This window comes from Oryzias latipes, chromosome 14, assembly GCF_053564925.1.
Source record: "Oryzias latipes strain Hd-rR chromosome 14, Olatipes_Hd-rR_3.1".
NCBI classification, from domain to species: Eukaryota; Metazoa; Chordata; class Actinopteri; order Beloniformes; family Adrianichthyidae; genus Oryzias; species Oryzias latipes.
The window spans coordinates 17402476-17419784 of NC_136250.1; the positions used below are offsets into that span (position 1 = coordinate 17402476).

Below are 17309 nucleotides of genomic sequence, written 5' to 3' on the forward strand. Positions count from 1 at the left end.
GAATGAGGAAGAGTCATGCAACTTGGAAAGAATGTTTGCATTTTTAAAGCCAGGACTAAGCATTAAGTTGGAAAAAAATGTGATGTGATGACAAAAGCAGCCAGAAGATAGACAAAAAGGGCGAAATGTCAGGAGAAAGCATAAAAAGACAGATGTGCAAGGATGAGGAAGAGGAGGGCGACCAGATCAGTGATCCAGAACAGTAAGCAGACAGAAGACACGCGTTATGAGTTCAGTGAAGCACAGCGGTGCATCGAACCCTCTACGTACAAGATTAGAGCCACACACACAAAAGAAGACAAATCTATTTCCAATCTATTTCTATCATAACAACAAGAAGAACCACAATGGATTATTCCGTATTCATTTCTTTGATTGAGGTCCTACCTGGAGCTATGGAAACAGTGTCTCTTTCCCAGGATACAACGCTGACGTACTCCTGCACGGCAGCAGGGATGAGGCACTTGAAAACAGCTACGTTGCCCCTCAATGAGCGCTGATCCGCCACCCGCACAGTATAGGGCTCCCTGAAAACTACGCAAACACACAGATAGTTTCAGAAACAATCATCTTTGAATATATTTCTATTTCTAACTTCATTTGTTAGAGGGAAACATTAACATTTTTCAGTGCATCTCATCTCAGAAGTCTCATATTCACAAAAGGTGTGATTTTTTTTTTTTAACAAAGATCATCAGAGAAATGGTATCTGGGACAAAAACAATAATCTAAAAAAAAATGTAAGAGAAAATTTCCCCTGTGCTCCAAATATGGCCTGTAAACTCCCAGACCATTGTTGGTTGTCTGAACTCTTCTAATCCTGCCTGTACTTTCACTATAAATGGCGCAGGTTTCCATTAAAAAGGATAAGCATGGAGGTTACTCTCCAGCACTGACTAGACATCATTACGAAACTGCACTTTTTTGCAGAGCTTCATAAGTATTCCACGGAATGAGCCGCAAAACTAATGGGTTGTTGGTTCATGCAATATTTTACACTCTGTGAAATGAGCAGGAGCTCATTAGCAAAATCACATGAAAGCCAGGTTGTGTCTGAAGGTTGCTAAGAGACCAGTTTGGAATCCCTCCCTGGTAACAGACAGGAAGACATCACACATGCATTCCTGCAGCAAGAGAGAGGCATATGCAAGCAAATGAAATGATATCGTCTAAGAGACCAGACCTGTTGTCATTCCATGAAAAAGTAATGACTTACCTCAGATTTTTCTTTGTCACTCATTCTAGGATAAGGTTTATTGTAATTGGCTGGATTGTTGGGTTTTCAAACCAAAATATTAACATTTTGCCCGTCTGCAAACCTGCCAATCAAAGTTAGCAGGGCGTGGCACGGGCCAAAGGCTGCTGGATGTTTGCTCTGCGCTAATCCCTCGGCTCCTGAGGCCGGGCTTTTGGGTCATGTGGGAATGAATGCGGCAACCGGCTGCCATGCAGCTCATGGTCCTGGCTCAAATCCCCAACTTGGCACGAGTATTAGTATTAGAATGAATATGAGTATTAGTTCTGACGGTGTTGGAAGGCAGAATATGAAAACAGATGTTGATGGCAGGAAGGGAAGGGGAGGGACCAATCAGCTTGAATGAATCATGCGAAATGGAACATGTAGGGGCCTTAGAGGTGGGGTAACTGTAATTTAGCCATGTGTTGGAAACATTTGGGTGAATTTCACAATCATCTACATGGATCTTGAATTATTGTTAAGCTAAAGGGGCCAAAAGCCCTGATGCTCTTTTCCTACTTTAGATGAGGCTCCGTATATCAATAACAGTAACCTGGAGCCTGATCAATGGAAAATATCAATTTAGTGTGCTAACAAGTAATAATTAAGGCCCCGTTTACACTGCATGGTTCAAGTAACCCAATTCCGATTTTTTCCTCTCATGTGGCATAGATCGGATATGACCAGTTAACGTGTAAGCAGGAAAAAAACGCATGGATTACGATTTTCTCAGATCAGATTCAAGCCTCATTCATATGTGGAAATAAATCGGATACGGATGGGATACGTGCATTTGCGTGTGCCATGTAAGCAGACAAATCAGATATTTCCCAGTAAATGCGAGTCGGTGACGTCAACTCAGGACACCACCAACTGAGATCACATGACTTATTATAGGTGCTTTTGTGCGCTGATTCTGCTGGTTCCATCAGCGTGTTACCTTTCAGCCTCAGGCTTCGTTATTTCCAGTCCGGTCCCCGTCGGGATGCAAACGGTAACTAATCAAGCGGGACACTGTTGCTCTGGAACAGGCTAGAAGCCGTTTATTTCTTTGCTTAAATCAAACTGTTAGTGCAGCACAACGTCTGCAAGCACTTCCTCATTCAAAACTCAGAGAGAGCACATAAGCCGGCCGAGCAGCCCTTCTTTTTCCTCTCCCGCGCATCCCCTCTCCTGCGCCTGCCTCATCCTGGAGCGCCCAAGGCAACGCCTCCTTCCGCCGCTGCGTTGCCTCCATGACAACCGGAAGGCCCGCAGATGGCGGAAATGCTGCTACGTAGTCCTCAGAACGTCTATGTTTGATAGTTTCAGCATTGTATAGTGTAAATGCAAAAATCGGACGCGGGTCACTTTTAAAAGATGATGTAAGCGGGTCGTCAAAAAAATTTGGGCATCAAGACCTGCAGTGTAAATGAAGCCTAAAGAAGTGTATTGCGGCTTAGTCTTGTACAGGAGGATGGTTTGAAGGACAGAAAGGCAGATGGGAGCAGGAGAATAGAAAAGATGATGATTGAAGGGACGATACCTTGTCAACATCAGAAAGGATGCGCTCTATGAGGACTGGATGCTTCTCCATACTTTACTCCAAAAAAAATACTGAGTTGTCCGTCTCAGGAACTATAACATATGATTGTATTGTTTTAAAATTATACCTAAGATCTAACCTGTTAAAAAATTGTGATGTTCTAAAAATTTAAACCTTTACCCCAGTCTCAGTGTTTAACCCCCACAAAGACGTCCAAAAAAAATCATTTAATGTGAAATGTTATTGAACTATGAGTTGTGTTTTATTAGTTTTTTGTGAATAGCTATAAAAAGAGGATGAGCCTCTATGACCTTTTATTTTAAATAAAAAATACCTATTTGTTATTTAACTTTAGGCATAAAGGGAGATGTCTTTGGATTTCATTGTAGCAGATGTAGGAGTAAAGTGCTGTGGTCCACTAATAGCTCTGTCAAAGAGGTGCAAGCAAAGGCCGAGGTCTGATGTGGAGTGGAATGCAGATGTTCTCTCTGCAGACGTTGTTCTAGGTCAATCTGTGTTCAGGTCAAGGGCTATTTTGGGGCAGGTAATTCTGTGTGCGGGCTAGGTTGGGCTTTTTGCAGCTGCCATTTATGTCTGCTCCAGTTTATCTTTTAACAACTGTCTCATTTTCCACCACAACTCACAACGGTGACCTTTTGCTCCAAGGTCTCCATTGCTTTCAGATTTTCTCAGCATTTCCAGCTCTCCGTCCCACTCACCAGCTTTGATGCGGATGTTGGGGCTGCGGATTTTGCCCGCCTGGTTTTCGGCGGTGCAGAAGTAGTCGTTGTCATGGATGTAGCTGTTGTAGGCGGAGGGCGAGAAAGGGTACAGTTGAAGAGTACCGTTGGCTTGCACATGACGGATGTGGGGCACGTCGTAAATGTCGTCGCCAGTGGCCAGGTACCAGCGTAGAATGGCACTGGGGGTGCCCCCTGCAGGACAGGGCAGGGACACCCCCACTGAGCTGGAGTAGGTTATCTTCTGCAGGGAGGCATTCACAAAGTACAGCCTGGTGGAGCCCACATCCTCACTGTGTACTGTAAACAAAAAAAGTGTTGTTATTTTCCCTTAAGAGAGTGGAAGTCAACAACCAGCAAACAAAAGTATGAACATTGTCCGTATATGAGAACTGGACTGAGTGGCCCCACCCCCCTAACATTCCAAACAGGAAGTACAAACTGACTCCAATAGACGGAAATTCAATAGACTTCTATTATGTAGTCATGTGTCTTGCTCTGCTACCTTTTTAACACGTTCTTGATCATTCAAATTTAATATTTTTTCTTTATCGCAGGCCATTCAAGTTATAAACTGACCAATCGGATGCCTGAATAAAAATATAAGGTCTCATGTCACATGTTTGAAACGTTTAATTTGTTGGTAGATTCTCCTGAGTCCAATTTCAGAGGTATGGGTGTAGATTTCCAACAAGCTCACTCCAGATTGGCGAAAATGATTGCCTTGGAACGGTGACTCAGACCATCTTGGACCAGTCACTGCTTACTGATGTTGTCCGGCTCCAACATGGCGGCGTCCGTATGGCAAAGAAATGGAAACTGGAATGGACTTATTTTGGCTGGAGCTGGAAGTAAGCAATTTTCCATGGGTGATGTCACATTTACTCGGTCCAGTTCTCTTATACATTCAGTGAGTATAAAGCAGTGTCAAGAGCAAAGATTTAAAGAAGCACAGAAGTTGAAAAGTGGAGTTGTCCTTGAGATGTGCAGCAGAAATAATCATAACAAATGTATGTCCAATGTCCAGCTGCAAACATCAGTCATGTGACGCAGAAAGCCAGGGATTTGGGCTAAAGCCTGCGATGGTTTAGGTGGATGGGGAGGGGGGAGGAGCCTGTTACCTCCATACAGTGTGTACACACATTCACAAAAAAAAAAAACAGAGCAAGAGAGGCAGGGAGGGAGCGAACTCTCTGATAGGTTATGTGATTGGAATTTCTATGCCAGACGCAGAGATTTAAGTCTATTTAATCGCCTTACATATTTAACACACATGCACACTAAAACTCACAAATATACACACATGGACATGTCACTCATAGGCACTCAGATTAAACACACACACAGACACACACACATTGACACACACCTCCTGATGAGGAAGAAGAGCGAAAAATGGAAAGAGGGGGTTTGTATGAAATTTGGGGTCATTATAGGAAAGATTACGGAGGAGACATCAGCTCATGGACAGATGTGGACATCAACCATTGCCGTTTCTGATTTACTGTATGCCATCGTGAAAACCCATCTGTCGCATGACACCCCCCCCCCCCCCCCAACCTCAAAGTAAAGCAGAAAAGGGGAATCTTCCAATTTTTACAGCCGTTCCTGTGTGGTCACAATGTTTTCATGAAATTTGAATAGGAAAATGTATCAAACTGGTAACCTTCCTACAATTCAGTAAATTTTACTTATTTTGCAGTAAATGTGACCTGATATGATTCCTCTGAAAAAGCCAGATGTTTTAAAAGTTTCTTGGTGTCATAACAGAATGCTTTTCATCCTTTACACTCAAAAGCTTTAATATTAAATATGTCAAATTCAAAAATATTCAGGTACTTTGTGTATATTCAAAGAAGTGTTCTGTTTGGTGTACACAACTGAAAATAATTTCTACTTTGGTTATTTCAAACCAACCAAAGTTATAACGTCACTTTTTCTTTAAATGTACATTTGTGTTTTTTTTCTTCCTACTACTAAAGCAGAAAAACAACCACTAAGCCTATTTAAAAAAAATATATATATATATATATATATATATATATACATACCTGACAACATGACTTCATATGTCAAATATGTCTGTGAACTTAGAGAAACTTTGTTTTTTGTCTGATGTTTACTTTAAAAAAATGGCTAAAAGGGAATCCCCTTCAACAACAGTGCCGAAATTCCAGGACTAAACTGATCCTAAACATCAGAATAAAACAAAACACAAGAATTTGATCCATGTGGGGGTGGATAAAGTAGTCAATAATTCTATCTTCCTTTGAAAAAAAAAGTGTCTCTGGTCAGGCAACATGTTACAGATGGTATATGAAAATGTGTCTGGCAGTCCAGTGGTGGGCTGCAAAAACCAGGTCAAACTCCCTCCCCTCCGCAGATTACTGATAATGGCCCCAGAGCATAAAGCCCATATTAAAGATTGCAATATCTATAATCTCCCAATGGGGGGGACAGAACTAAAGTAGAGGAGTGAGGGGGTCACCCTGAGAGGTGGTGGTGGGGGGGATACAGTCTGGGAAGCTGGAGAACCTCTAATACAGTAGATTATATGGCCTTGGGGCTTTCGGAGCAGGGGGGGGGGCACTGATGGAGAGGGAAGTGGAAAAGAAAGGGGATCATAGCAAACTCTCACCACTGAGAGCAGGTCAAAAGCAGGCAAACTGCACGCGCACTCAGCCGACACACAGACTCGTACACACAACAACAATCACACACACTAAAGTAGAAGCTGTCTGACGCACTGAGAAAGAGGCAGTATGGGTTTCTATGGGGGCAGAGAAAAAAGTTGCACGAATATAACATCATCCAACGTGACCCCCAAAACTTCAGAAGAATAAATATTTAAGGATGTAAAAGTAGTTTTGCAACTTTAATATCTTTAAAGTAACTCATATTAAAAGGAGGAAGAGCTGCACCTGTAATACACGTCTGCGTCAGTAATGACCCGCTGTCCATCAGTTGACAGAAACAAAATGTGACAGCATTATATCTGAATCTGCACTTAAGTCACTCATTTGAAATTTAAACCCAACCCTGACCTTTACATGTGTCGTCTGCTACTTCAGATACCCATAGACTTACAAAGAAGACCAAAGAAACTACCGGTACATGAAATATGTTAGAAATAAGCCTAAAATTCCTACCCGACTGGCAGATTTTCTTTAAATATGCTAAAAAAAAGCTGCCTATAGGATTTGAAAAAATGGTCTCACCAAGTATGAAAAACCTTTTTTCTTGCAAAGCAAAACATAAGACAAATTTTCTTAAAACAAGGGTCTTTTTTAGTTATTTTAGGGTTCAGGTTTTGCAGTGCATATATAAAGAAACATCAAATTATTTTATTCTATTTGCCCCTTAAATCACCAAAATACAACGGGGAAACATAAAAATAATATAAAACATGTTCCTCTGTTAATCCTTTGGGTAAAGCAATATATATATATATTCTTTTTTTACGACAACATCTATGTTGTTTTTTGCAAGTGTGTCTCTAATTATTACGCTCAAAGTTTACTTTACTCATAATGTAGTGGATGTTTATCGAGCTTTTATTTTGAAATGGGCAAATACTGTCGGAAGTAATTACAGTTAATAACTTTGGCAGAGAAGCTGATTAAAAAATTGATTAAATTGTCAGATAACTAAAGACAATTTTTGTTGAAAACTATTTATTGGGATTTTCTATAAAGTGTGATTTATTTATTTTTTATTGCATTTTGAAGCAAAAATATTGATTAGATTTCCAAAGCTGTCAAAATATGTACGTTGCCAGCTCACTTTTTTTCCTTAAAAAAATATGTCAAAAAAATGATGGCATGTGGAAGAAGAGCCTCAGTGCAGCTGATGAAAGTGTTGCAACGCCAGTGTTCACCTCGTATTTGGCAGCTGGAGGATGTTGTGTGTCGAGTTACACAAAAGAGTCACAAAAGATGGTGAACCTAGCACTTACCGGCGTGAGACAAACACGCCCAGATTTGAATATTTCATTTTTTCTTTGGCATTAGAAGACTGGCAGCATTTTCGACATTTTTCTTCTAATCCTAAATAATTGCAGTATAAAAGTATCTAATCCAATGAAGGAGCATCTCAGAGCCACTTTGATGTTCTACAAGTCAAACAATCATGTAAACATCAGCCTTTTAGTTTCCCATCAGTTCCATCATTCATTTTTATTTGTCTGTGTTTGTTGTAAATTTTTTAGTCTCTTCTGTTCTGCAGCACACTATTAATGCTTTACTTGTTTACTTGCCTTAGTTTGCATGTTTTGCGTGTAGACAGCTGCAGTGTTGCATGCAAAATGGTGGATTAGATTAAACAGTTACTACCAAGAACAAAAAACCCATGATGACATTTTTTCCATGTTTCCATTTTCACAGTTGTCAAGAGCTTGATATATCATCTAAGAGATTGATTAGGAAGATAATTTAATCATGTAACCCTTTTGTAAGTTTTTTGTTCAATGGTAAATCAATCCCAGGTTTTGGATCTGAAAACAGGGTTTGTTGCTCCATCTAACTATACATTTTTGAGATTTTTAAAACACTTTCCGCCCGGATCTTCATTTTAAGATGACAGCTCACTTTTAAATGTATTCAGATTCCGATCTAAGATCTATCCTTTGTGTTCATGCTTTGAAAGAAGTATTGGCATTTAAGAAGCATTTAATGGTAGTTGTCGTTGTCACTTAAATTCTGCCTCTTTTGCTTTGTATCATCATGTCAGTTAAGCTAATTACATTTAGGAGTTTGAGTTTGATAAATATGTGTAAATTCTTTATTGCTTTGACTACAATGCTTGAAATAAATCAATAAAAAAAATAAAAATAAAAAAGGAGGAGGAAATTTGTTTCAAAGACAAGAAAAACAATAATAGGAACACAATCAAAGATAATCAACATTTTCCCAACTGTGCAGTGCTTCCTATTAAGTTGTTTAACTTCTTATAGTCATTAATATAAAACATGACTAAATTAATATTAATGTTTGTTAATAAAATTTTTTACCTCAGAGGAAAACTGTGAGCCAAGTCTGAGCCTCAAAGTTTGTTTTACATTGCACAATGGAAACATTTACTTTGAGGTACGATGCTGACTGTGTTGCCACAAAAATGGGGGACACTTTTCTAGGTGGAGCCCTTCTCTTTGTGTTTTAGTTATCTACTAGAGCTGTGACAGTGAGGGATTTTTGATCACCGCGGTGATCAGCAGGGGGCACAGTGCGCGGTTAACCACAGCCCCTCCTTTAAAAAAAAAAAAAAACTTGCGGTGATGCGGCCATCGTCACACCCCTATTATCTACTGAACTGCATAGAAATCAGCTATAGATTGGTTTGGTTAATAAAAATAACCTAAATCTGATTTTTTTTTTTTACGATTTCTCACATTTTATTTTATTAGGGTGAAGTGCAAAGTCAAAAATCCCCACTTTTCATCAAAAATTTAAAAGTATTTTAGGGAGGAAAGAAGCTGCTAAATAAAACCAGTTGTTTTTAAGTGTAATAAAATACACACATAATTCCACACTGAATTAAATTGCTTTTTAAGCAGATTTTTTCCTGAACTTTTAGGCATCCAAGCTCTAAATATTATCTCTTTAGGAAGACACAAAATGGCTGCTCAAGAAAGCACAGTGTGTAGCTTCATTTGGGATACATTGTAATGGTAAGCCTCCTAAACAGACAGTTTTGCAATCAGGCAGGTGTACCCTGTAGCTCAACCAGAACCATGCTGCTCTGCATTTCCACTTCATTTAAATCAGCGGGTCAAACGTTAGGAACCTGCAACAACCTCTTTGATGCATATCTGCCAAAAATGATGGCAGCTGTGTTCTGAAAAGAAACACCTTCAACAAAGATTACCTGTTTGTGCCCAGTCCATATAAAGCTGTGCTACATATGTCGGTTTAAATAGTTATAAATAGTTTAGTAAAATTAACTTTAAATGAGATTCATCATCGGATTTCTGACTTGTGTTTTAGTGCCCTGCTAATTGAGTTAGCATCTCTTTCTCCTAATTAATAGTTTTGTCCATCAAGTACAAAGGGGCTCCAAAACCTTGTAACAATTTAAAACAATCTGTAAGGAAGTGTGTCCCAACCCGGCCTCCAAGTATAACTCTCACCCTAAGAAGTGCAAATGCAGACATTATTGCATTCATTAGTGAGATGCTACCTCACTCATAACATCATGTTAAAGTTTTGGTGTCAGAGTTCACAAATGTCCAGGTCTACTTTCTACTAAAACCAAACAGTTAAGTCCCTCTGTCAAACCTGTGAGATATGTCTATCAAAGCAAACCTGAATGCCTCCAAGCTCATTTTAAAATGGACACAAGCTCTGTACCGCAAAAGAAATGTATTCATATTGGTTAAGACTTATTTAGGGGGCTGTTCTTGGAGTGTGAAGCCTTTTAAATGCAATTTGTGTTATCTAAATCAGTTGTAGCACTTAAATAAAAATGTGCAGGTTTCAAAAGAATGTGAACGCTGGAAATCACTCAAATGGTTTTAAGGTCTTCCTGGTGCTGGAGATTTTTTTTTAGTACTGTACCATTAGTGTTTTGAGCTGTTGAACAGACTGAGAGATTTTTTTTTAATATTGCGGACAAAAATGTCATATTTCTGTTTTAAAAATAAACTATTGCATAATCAAATTATAATAATATGGTCCAAAAATTAACAGATTTATGCAAAAGTAGGTATACAACTGGGTGATATCACCCATACTTTTCTAAAGTCAGCTAGAAATGTAGGTTTCTAGATGTGCCAGGCTGGAATGCAACACTGCAGATGTTTTCATGTGTGTTTTTCTCAATCAAACTTTATGTTTTAAACATTTTGAGTAGAAAACTTTTATTTTTGCAAGTTTGTAGCTTCTTTCATTTGGGCAGTGGTGTTAAAGAGATCGATGGCCTTGACTTTGGTTAGAAGGTTCATGTCACCGGACAAGAGAGATTATATCTGGGTGGGGCAGTAGCTCAGTGTTGTTTGCACCCCCCTCGCTTCCCAATGTGATTCCAGTGAGCCAGGCCTTGAAGCACATTTGCCGCAGCAGAGCTGCTTAGAGGCCACAGGTGGATGAGGACTTTTGCTGAGCATCTCCCAGAGATGAATGTGAGACAGTGTAAATGGGAACAGAATGTTTGTTTGTTGTTCACCTTTTGGCATATCCCGTCAGGAGTCGCCACAGAATCGCACAGGTAGTTTGGCTGACATTTATGCCGGATGCCCTTCCTGTCACAACCCTTTATCCGGTGTGAACAGGATGTCCTTTGCTAATTTCTCATTTAAAAAACCCTAAAACAACTTAAGTTAGACTTAAACAAAAGAAAACAAATTTGTAAAAAGTTTTGTTTTACTATGATGACCTACTTAAAAAACAGCAGATAATTATCAAGTGTTTTTGTTACAGCTATCAGTTTCATTATCTTGTACTTTACAGGAATGAACTGATAAACCAAATGTGTTTGTAGGGTACTTCAATGGTATATTATACCCACGGACGCCTGCGATGGACAGACAAGCCATACAGGGTTACTCTCCCTTTGCCCAACAGTGGCTAGGATAGGCTCCAGCAGGTTTGGAAAATGGATGGATGGCTGTATCAGTTTGAAATGGCAGCAAATGCTAAAAATGCCACATCTTTGATTTGCTTTCCAACACTGCACTCATGAGAACGGCAAAGGACTGATGAGATTGGTATTTTGTCAAAAGAGTGCAGTACTCAGTAGGCAATGAAAAAAAGTACAAAAAAACTGCCAATCCAGCTTGTAATTGACTTTTAAATAATTATTGGAGTTTTCACCTCCTCAAAACAAAATGTTTGGAATGTAAACATTTTCGAAACTTTTTTTTTTATTTGCCTCTTTTTTTTATATAACTCAGCTTTGATCACTTGTTGGTTCTTTTCCATCCTTTGATTCTCTCTATATATTTGAAACTCCAAAACTGTTGGTCAAACCTCAAATATCATCGTCTTTTACTGTTTATTTAAATAAAACTTTTGTTGACATCGTTGATCTGTAAATGATACATAGGATATTTGGGAAGTTGAATTATCATAACATTCATGTAAAACAATCTAATCATTTCATAACTAATTTACATAAAATATTTTTAATGGCTGTCATTTCAAAGTACAAAAAAGACTGAGCAGGTAACTCCTCTATTTCTGACTGCCAGAATCCTCAGAACTCATAGCTTCAATGCGGTGTTTCAACAACTGCAAACATCTTTCAAATCTTAATGTAAAAGAAAAAATTGAATGCGAATTATGTATTATTATTTGAGAGGCAATTTGAGAATTTTTGGTGTCAAAGGGAGTGTACTGTGTTGTATCATGGTTTCTCTCATCAAAACAAAGAAATGTGCGAAGAAAGAGTGAAATATGCATTTTTATGATCGTGCAATGCTGCACACTGATCTTAGAAGAGGAAAAGTCTGCAGAAAAGAGAGGTGGAGTGGACTGGAGTGGAATGAAGAGTAGTGGAGTGGATTGGAGTAGGCTAAAGTGGAATGGAGGGGCTCAATCCGCCCCCTGAAACTGGCTGCTTTAAACAGAGCTGGAATAAGAACGTTAAGGAAAGTGCATTGGGACTACAATCACAAAGCATATCCAGTAAAGCATGAAAAAAAAGGTTAAAACACATTTGACTTAAAATGTTTTAAAAGGTACAGCCAGGATTTCTTGCACTTGCTGGATAAAGGATCTGAGCTGGGTATCATGTGGGAAGTCAAGTAACGTATATCGACAAAGCTGCAAGGTTTTAGTGTTGCTGCAGCTGCAGTTCACCTTCACCCAGGAGGCTTCATCAGCCCCGTTCAGACTCAGATCCAGAGAGAAAACCAGTCCTTGCACCGCAATATGCTGGAGCGCTGATGGCACTGCTGAAACCTAAGCTGTCAGAGACACAGTCACTATTTTACACACCCTGCCAGGGAGCTGTGCATGAATATGTATGTCAGAGAGGCAGAAGTCATAACCTATGCAAGGTTTCATCATGCATAATGCAGCTGATCTACGCCTCTCCAAGATGTGAGTGCACAAGCGTGCACACACCTTTGCAACTATTCAGCATTGAGGGGAGAATAAACAAACTCCAGAACCACCAGCACACGCTCCAGATGTTTCACATCTTCCCACAGCTCCAAGTGTCTCTGTGACCGAACACAATCATACGTCCACCTACCATTTCCCCCTCTCCATCACTTCTTTCTAATGGTAATTTTCCCAAAGCACTCCATCTTTAATAACAGGAAAAGTGGGTGGCACGGGTCATCTTGACAGCTTGACAGAAAGATGTGTTCATCAGCCATGTTCTATGCCACCCAACCCCCACCCCCCATCACCCCCTCTGCTTTTGGTACCTGGGAAAGGGGCTTCATTTCCAAGGTGACTGTAGTCTTAACGCAGTCTCCCCATCATTCATCCTCAGGGTGTATTTGGGACCAAAGTTGTGTTTTGATGTGAAGGGCAGAGAGATTGCAACTGCGAGAGAGGCTCTGAATGGAATATTGGAGAGATACTTGGAAGTGTGTGTGTGTGTGGGGGGGGAGGGGGGGTTAAAGTAGGTGTAAGCTTGAAGTCCCACCACGATCATCTTTTGACCTGTAAAAACGTTCCCAGTGGTCTATTAATTGATATTATTGTTTTTAGCCAATTTTTTTAATTATAAACTGTTATTTTCTAGGACATAGTTTCTACAGAATGGCAGTAGTTTATCAGAAATTCCTCTCTGAGTAGGGGGGGGGACTGCTGGCGTGGAGTGAGCCTGTCCCCATTTCCCATCATCCCTTTGTTTACACTGACTCCTGCTAGCTTACAGCCCCTCACAACCCCAATGTAACATTACCGGTGCAACAGAAAAGGTGAGTAATTTTGGAGCTCTCTATCTGTACAGTTTTGGGCCAGCTTGGACAAGGGAAATGAAGACGCACATGGATCTAATCGTCTACAAGTGGATGCATCAGAATGGAGCTTAGGGAGCTTGTGGCCTGCTGATTGTAGGACCCACGTCACACTCACAAGCTTTTTGAGACAGCATTTTTCGCTTGCTTCTGATTCACAATAATTTGCATAAAGAATTACACAGAAATGCAAATTTGATCTGATTTTTTATATATATATATATATGTCCTCCATCATGAGAGAAATGCTCCAAGAACATGTAAAAAAACACAGCCAAAAACATCGTTTTCATTGGAGTGGGTCTTTAGAGGTAATCCTTGGGGGTCTGGTATAAGTAGGTGGGGGTAGTTGAGGTTACGGCTAATCAGTGGAGGGGTATCATTGTCGATGTGTAAAACCTTGTTCCCAACAATCAGCTCCCCAATCCACCCCCCTGGACTCTGCGGTGTCAGTTTAAAAAATAATAATAAAAAAAGTCACTGCCACTTCAGCAGTCCCCTGGGACAGCAGTCATCCCCCCCACCCGGCTGAAAGCAGCCCGTTTCTCTCTTAATGTGAATATCAAATCTGCGGATCACAAGTCCCAGCACAGTCTGCATAAACTGCCCCTCCCCCAGCCTTTAATTCTGCCTAGTGATGAGGGAAAGCGAGGGAGGGGAGTTGCTGTGAGAAGAAGCGATGGAGGGAGGGAGAGAAAGATGGAGACAGTAGGAGATCCAACAAAAACAAGTACTTGCTTCAGAGATTTGACATTTGCCGAAAAACTCCCTCCTCCTGAAAAATATGCAGCTTAGGTATCCAATAGGATGTTGAGAAGGCCCGGCTTGATTTAGCAACACTGTGTTGTTACATAGAGTTCTTGTAGATGTTTAATTTTTCCTTCTCCTCACTTACTTTTGATCATATTTGGAGAAAATTTCACTGAGATTTACAACAGACAAATGCTCTTTCAGAATCCTCATGTAATTCCCATCTTTGCATGTAAAATGAAACCAGGTTGTGAAAAAAGGAGAAATGATTGGCACCCCTGTGGACCCTGCAGCTTTGTCACTGAGTGGTGCATATTGCTCAGATTGCGGCTTTAATTGTGCAGCCTTGCAAAGGAAGCACAGGGAATTGAAAAACGGTGTCTGTGTATGTTGGGGAGGGTAAATGTTTTTTTTGTGTGTGTGTGTGTTAAAGGGTTAGTATTTAGAAAACATATTTGTTAGGCATATTTGCCAAACAAATATGTCAAATTGAAATAATAAGCAGCTGTTTTTAATTGATTAAAACTTGATTCTTTAGTTTTACATATTAGATTTAATTCATTACAATTTTATAGTTTAACTTTATATTTGATTAAAGTTTGAAATGATGATAGAAAATGCTAAAAACACAAGTGTAACCATTAGCTTTATTTTTTCCAGACAGCAGAGTAAATAAAGCTTTCTATAATAATTTACTCTAAATATTGTAATTTTTGAAAATGTATATATTGCTCTAAATAAGGATGATAACATCCGGTTTGAGCCTCATAGAAACAGCACAACACATTGGGGCGTCCCTCTCATTTGCCCTCCTCTGCGCACCCGCGCTACTGCGCGCGCGAACGCCTCCGCGCGGGGTCCAGGTGCGCTATTAGTGAGGAACATGACCGGGCAAGTCTCTAATCTTCACCAGGCGTCCCTGGAGTTTTTTTTTTTTTTTAATGGGTGACATAAATTTGCGCATATTAATTCGATTTCTCTCCGCCCCGCGCATCCGTAAAATTACAATTCTGATCGAGTAAATGCTACCCAAATAAGTATATTTATTAGGATTTTACCAGCTACTTTTTAAATGTTGTAAATTGAAATCACATTTTATTAAATTGACAGATTTTTTAAATATGGAGCCTAATGGCCTGTTTTGCGCTATAAGGGCCACAGCCTGTACCCCCCCCCCCCCCCCCCCCCCCCCCCCAGACGATTCCCAGTCCAGACTTTTGGGATACAATAAATTTGCACATTTTCAAGGCCTGTGCTAACAAGGACAAAAACATGCAAACGCGTCTGTCCAATATGCCGGAGGAAGGCCTGAAAAGACGAAATTTCTGTTGTTTTCGACGCAATTTTCTGGGATTAATCTAAATTAGAGTTAGCAATTTGCGTCAGGAATCTGTTTATCACTAAACCAAGCCGAAAAACGCGTGAACGGATCTCAAAATGTCCCAAATTTCAAAGGAGCAAATTCATTTAAAAATGAGATGACAAATCTGAATGCTCTAATTATGACCTAATGTGGCTGTACACCTATTAAACTAATAAGGCCGCCATGGGGGAAAGGCTATTTTATTGCCTATCCACTTAAAATGACAATTTATCACCAGAGCAGACAAAAATAAGCAAACATTGTATTACATGTAGGTATTCTCTGCTTGTTCTATTACATCTGCAATTAGCAAAAGCTACACGACAAATGCACCGGCATATCAAAAATCTCCAAACGCATTTTTTTCTTTAAAAACTTTGCAAAAGTACGCCCTTTCCAGCAAAAACTTCCTTAGATTTGATTTTTTTTTCAACTGAGAGGGGGTTGCCTACATGTTTTCATGTATGTCTTTCCTTCTCTCTCTCTGTTTGCACCTCATTCCCCCATTCAGCCATTTTACATATTCATAACTGGAGTTGGTGCTGCGAAAACAATCCGTGCCATCAGCACCATCTGAGGCGCGCACGGACCACTGCGTAATAAATAACGCAAAAAATCCGTCTAAAATAGCACCTGGAAATTTGACTTTGCAAGAAATTTCAAACAAGACAATTTCATTTGTTTTTTTCCATTTCAGTACATAGACATATCATTTAATTTTCCATCAGACATGAAAGCGAGAGCCGCGCAAAATCTAAAGCTTCGAATGAAAATCAGTTTCTTTCATCAGTTTCAATCAATTCACCTTTAAAGTGCAAAAGTCCTGCACTCAAAGCAGGAATGCAAGGTGTGAAAAATGCCAGATGATTTTTTTTCTTAAGCTTACCTTCCTGGAGAGAGTACAGCAGGAGTAAAGTTACAAGCCACATGCCATAAATAGCAGGTATATTTTTCGGGAATATTTGGCAATCCTGGTAACTATGAGGCGCGTTTTTCTGGCCAGGCAGGTCTCCGTGCTGGACGGGCGACTTTGCTCCCCGGAGCTCTTTCCAGCCCTGCTGCCCCGCTATGCATGGAGGGGAAACGAGAGGCGCCTCGGCCCCGCCCATGTCCCCTCCTCTCTACCCAAAGATTACCGTCCGCACAAATTCATTTTCCCAAATCAAATGCCGCCGACCGACGAATCAGAACTAAACAGTAGGGTAGTTTATGAGGGGAACAATGCGTTTTGGTCCACTTTTTTCCACACTGCCCTGGTGTGCGCAGAGGCGCAGCGCAGGCCGGTCTGTTGGCACCGTGGAGAGCGCGCCCACCTGTGCGCCCCGAGGACCGCGACTCCTTGCGCTAAATTGAATGAAGTGGCTCCAACTGACCTGGAGTCTGTTGTATATTAATGTATATTCGTCTGGGAAGGGGGGTTTATTCTGAGGCTTGCAATGTTGCGGAATACAGTCGGTTGCATTAGTTTTCTTTGTCTTACGGCGCAGTGAGATGCATGGGTAGACATCTGCGCGCTGGAGAGTGCGCTGCAGACAGGCACGAGCGGCTTTTGGGTCATGAAGCTGATCAATCATGTCCGTCGTTCTCATGGGGGATCAACTTTCTGGACAGAAGAACTCCCCTTTTGCTCCAGTCTGCGCCTGATGCATAGAGCTTAACTGTATCATCAATAAATGAATAAATAAATAAACAGAGGATGCCAAGTTGCAGGACACTCCCAGGTCTTGGAATGTTTCATAAGCGTGGACTCTTTCTTGTGAATCTGAAAAGCGAATCACCGCAACAAG

The 17309-nt window shown here is 40.4% G+C and overlaps 1 protein-coding gene across 4 annotated transcripts in view; it reads right to left on the reverse strand.

The window, feature by feature from the left end:
- Window positions 1–16671, reverse strand: part of LOC101169724 (cell adhesion molecule DSCAML1) — a 62347-nt gene extending 45676 nt beyond the window's left edge. For 2 of the 4 annotated variants that reach the window (XM_011483622.4, XM_020708962.3), the window contains exons 1-3: window positions 16409–16670; window positions 3482–3802; window positions 388–534 (exon numbers count right to left, since the gene is read on the reverse strand). In XM_011483622.4, the coding sequence (XP_011481924.2) occupies window positions 388–534; window positions 3482–3802; window positions 16409–16631 (691 nt within the window). In that variant the 5' untranslated portion in view covers window positions 16632–16670. Of the gene's footprint in view, window positions 1–387; window positions 535–3481; window positions 3803–16408 lie in introns of all 4 variants that reach the window. The other 2 variants (XM_020708961.3, XM_020708963.3) reach the window with 2 other exon arrangements.
- Window positions 16672–17309: the final 638 nt, after the last annotated feature.